Source organism: Aplysia californica, unplaced genomic scaffold, assembly GCF_000002075.1.
Source record: "Aplysia californica isolate F4 #8 unplaced genomic scaffold, AplCal3.0 scaffold00836, whole genome shotgun sequence".
Classification (NCBI taxonomy): Eukaryota; Metazoa; Mollusca; class Gastropoda; order Aplysiida; family Aplysiidae; genus Aplysia; species Aplysia californica.
The window spans coordinates 123370-127285 of NW_004798106.1; the positions used below are offsets into that span (position 1 = coordinate 123370).

Consider the following 3916-nt stretch of genomic DNA (forward strand, 5'->3'; position numbering starts at 1 on the left):
CAAAAAACAACAAAAAAACAAAAAAACAAAACAAAATCCATTTTATAACGTTCACAAAGGCTAAACACTGGGCCAAACACTGTACAAAAAGACGTTTGAATTGTGAAGGTCATTCCGTCCATCAGCGTCATGTTGCAGGCCCAAAGTTCAAAGTTCAAGGTTTCTGCGGGGCTTAAGATCACCATAAAACGTGTTGTGAAGCTTCTACAACCCGTCGGCTCTTACGTTCCTAGATCTACCTGTAGCACTGATTTCAAAGAGAGCGTTCATTATAATATGGGAACCTGCTTGAAAGCGTTCTAACATAGGGCCCATCAATAGCTTACGTCTTTGCTTCGGGAAATGAATAGAAGCTGGCGTTTTTACTTGGCCCAGATGAAAAGCCGCTCAAAATAGAATCTCAGACTTTATTGCTAGTTTTCTCTCCTTTACTTTAAAGAAAAAAGATTCATATTAATTATTTTTAGGTCAAGGATATATTAAAATGTTATAACTTCTAACTTGTGTCTTCCTCTGGGAGCACGGGGTCAGTTAGGAAAAGAACAGAAAGGGCTCAAGCAGACGAATTTATTTCTTAGGTTCACAAAGTGGGTCACTGACACACAGCCATAGGTTTGAGTAATAACATCTTAGATTAGCGACTGTCATGGCCGTCCATAGACTTCAATTACATTCTAGATGGGACACTGTCATGGCCGCCCGTAGACTTCAATTACAATATCCTAGATTGGACACTGTCACGGCCGCCCATAGACTTCAATTACAATATTCTAGATTGGACACTGTCATGGCCGTCCATAGACTTCAATTACAATATCCTAGACCGGGCAACTTCGTGGCCGCTGCTCTTTGCTCTCTTTTGTTTTATAGTAGAGGGTTTTACGGCGCTCGCAACTGCATATTTAATAAGGTCATATGAGCACCAAGGGGTGGGTGTCAACAGAGAAGTCTTTACAGGGAATCAGACTTATTCTGCTCACCTCTCAAGCTTCAACTCTTTTCTCTCTGCATATATGTATATATATATACACAAAAACTTCCTTACAGCGGTGCGCACCATGGGCGCGCAAATGAAGCGCAAAACTCAAGTGCCACTATGCACGCCTACCGTCTCTTGTTACCCTTTATTAATTGGTTCCAAAATAGTAGGTTTAGTCAAAGATCGTTCATAATAAGTTGGTTCACTCGGCCCAAAAAAGTGTCCGCGGAAGTCCACGCATTGGTTCAGATGGCGTTGCAATTTTTGTTTTGAAGTTTTCTTTCGTTTCTCCAGAAGAAGAATAGGAATAGCGCAGCTGGTTAGTTTCGCTTTTTATTGTTTTTCACACAAGTAGGGTACCGCAACTTCGTTACTCTTCACAAAGTCTGCGCTTTTTCGAAGAGGGCACCACCGGATTTTGACTACACTTTTTTAATTGGCTCAAAGAGAGGAGTGAACTATCTTGTTATGCACGATCTTTGGTATAATCAAATGGTGCGCTCCATAGTGAACAGGAATTCTCTTACAAAAGGAGTGCCAAGTCCTTAATGGTATAGAATCTAGTTCAGTTCAGGTCTATGCATAAAGCTGACTTCCCGAGCGTATTGGCGTCAATTATGCTTTTTAGCAGTTGGTTCCTTAAGTTTAGAAGACAGATTTTCTTCTATTTTTTTTCGGTTTTTATATTCTTTTTTATAACTCCCCTTTTAAAGGAGAAAAACGTACCGCTATTTTAGATAGACACTCGAACCTGCTCTACCGGCCACCTGTCCAAGAAGATAACCTGTACACACGACCATTTCACATTGATCTATTTGCAGTATTGTTTCTAAATCATGAAGGCTCTGCCTGTTTGCACACATGACAGCCCCCAACTCAAAATATGAACTAAATTCCCAGAGTAGAAGAGAACAAGTCACGATCTTTCGCCTGCGAACACAACACATCCCACTAAATTCCTACCTTAATAGAATCCGCAAGGATACCCCACCTGGCTGCCCGTTGTGTGACTGCCAGGGTGAAACAGTATCACACCACCTCTTTACCTGCCCTGCACTTAGCGACCTGCGTAGTACCTACCTTCCTGCATCCTCAGACATCGGAAATTATCTATACAGCGACAAAGCACAGCTGATTAAAACCTGTCAATTCTTTGCCATATCGACAGACCGAAGGGCTAGAACCCAAAAGGCCGTTGGATCGGAAAAGTAAAGTAAATTAAGTCTGCCTAAGACGTCCAGCGGTCTAGCACAACCACTCTCCTTCTCGACAACAGATATAGCAGCTGCTGTCTAGGACAATTTTGATCGTACAGCAAAGATCGTACATAATGAGATAGTTCACTCGGCCAAAAAAGTGTCCCTGGAAGTCCGCGCATTGGTTCAGATGGCCCTACAGCTAGGCCTTCTCAAAACTGAGACGGCCTAGCCTTGCAGTCTTTGTTTTGAAGCTCTCTTTCGCTCTCCAGAATCAGAATAGGAAAAGCACAGTTTGTTAGATTCACTTTTATTGTTTTTCACACAGGTAGGGTAACTTTGTTCGCAAAGTCCGCCCTTTTTCAAAGAAGGCGCCACCATATTTGAGGATACTTTTTTTATTGGTTCAAAGAGAGGGGTGAACTATCTTGTTATACACGATCTTTGTGTATTCACTTCTCCGATACTGATGTAATAGCTTCTCAAATACTGATGTAATCACTTCTCCGATACTGATGCAATAACTTCTCCGATACTGATGCAATATATTCTCCAATAGTGATGTCATTATTTCTCGGAATCTGACGATGATCCTTTTGTCTTTGCAGGTGACAGTAAGACCACGTGACGACACTAAACAAGATGGGGGGAGAAACCTACAAAGAGTTTGACAGCGCGTCCATCATCACCAACACCACAGAGGGGACGGTGACCATCAGGAACCACACCTTCAGGTATCTGCTGCATGACGTACGATGTACATGTCCACGGCCAGCTGTTGCCAACATGTCGGTCGCTACCTCAGAATTACAAGGTTCTATCTGCTCAGGACCTAGTTGAGCTTTCTGACGTCAAAGATTTTGAGTTTCACCGCATGTCAAGCAAAGATGAATGAATATCTTGATAACGACTCAGAATTATCTTACGATTTTGAGAGAGCAGATAGAGCTTTTGTTTTCTGACCTCATGGTCTTAGCAACTCAAAACGGCCAAAAATTTCAGATAGAACTCTGTAAATCTGAGGTAGGGAAATTTTAATTCTTGTCTTTGAAATTATTTGTGCGTACAATGTTATTTGCTTGCAGCTTGAAAACTCTTTTTCTTAATACTGAAAATGCTAACGTTCACATAATAATAATCATTATGATTAAACCACTGTGACAAAACAAGGAATCGGATTGCGACTTGTAAGACTACTTACTTACTTTTCATCCTCTGTTGCCGTTAAATGTCGAGGGGAGATGCAGTTTTCTATGGTAGGCCAGCTCGGCAGCTCTTTCAGTTGTTATATTATGTTTTCTCAGGGTTTCCTTGACACCCTCTATCCACCTTTTTCGTGGTCTTCCTCTGCCTTTATAGCCGGAGTGCTTGGTGTTGTAGACTCTCGAGGCTGGCTGGCCGTGTGACATACGTAACAGGTGGCCAAACCATTTTATTCTCTATCTTTCTGTGTAATGCAGGCAGGACTCAATGCCGATAGTTTCTCTTACTTGCAAGAGTTTTCTCTTATAACATATCCTTAATAATAATAAATGACATCTATATAGCGCTCAACTCCGAATAAAGTACACGGGCTCTGAACGCTTTAAAATACAGTACAATGTACACAGTAACACAAAACGCTGTGTTCTGACTGAAGAAAATTATTCCAAATATTCATCTTATTAATCTAAAAACAGAAACGACTTCAGCTGACATTTGAATGAATCAAAACATTTCCTTGACTTGCTCACCTCACCCC

At 41.4% G+C, this 3916-nt stretch overlaps 1 protein-coding gene across 1 annotated transcript in view; it reads left to right on the forward strand.

Moving 5' to 3' along the window:
- The window catches only part of LOC101859742 (endothelin-converting enzyme 1), a gene marked incomplete in the record, with an annotated part of 82651 nt that overhangs the window by 43985 nt on the left and 34750 nt on the right, over positions 1–3916 (forward strand). The window contains 1 exon segment of the mRNA XM_013088928.2: positions 2784–2909. Coding sequence (XP_012944382.1) covers positions 2818–2909 — 92 coding nt within the window.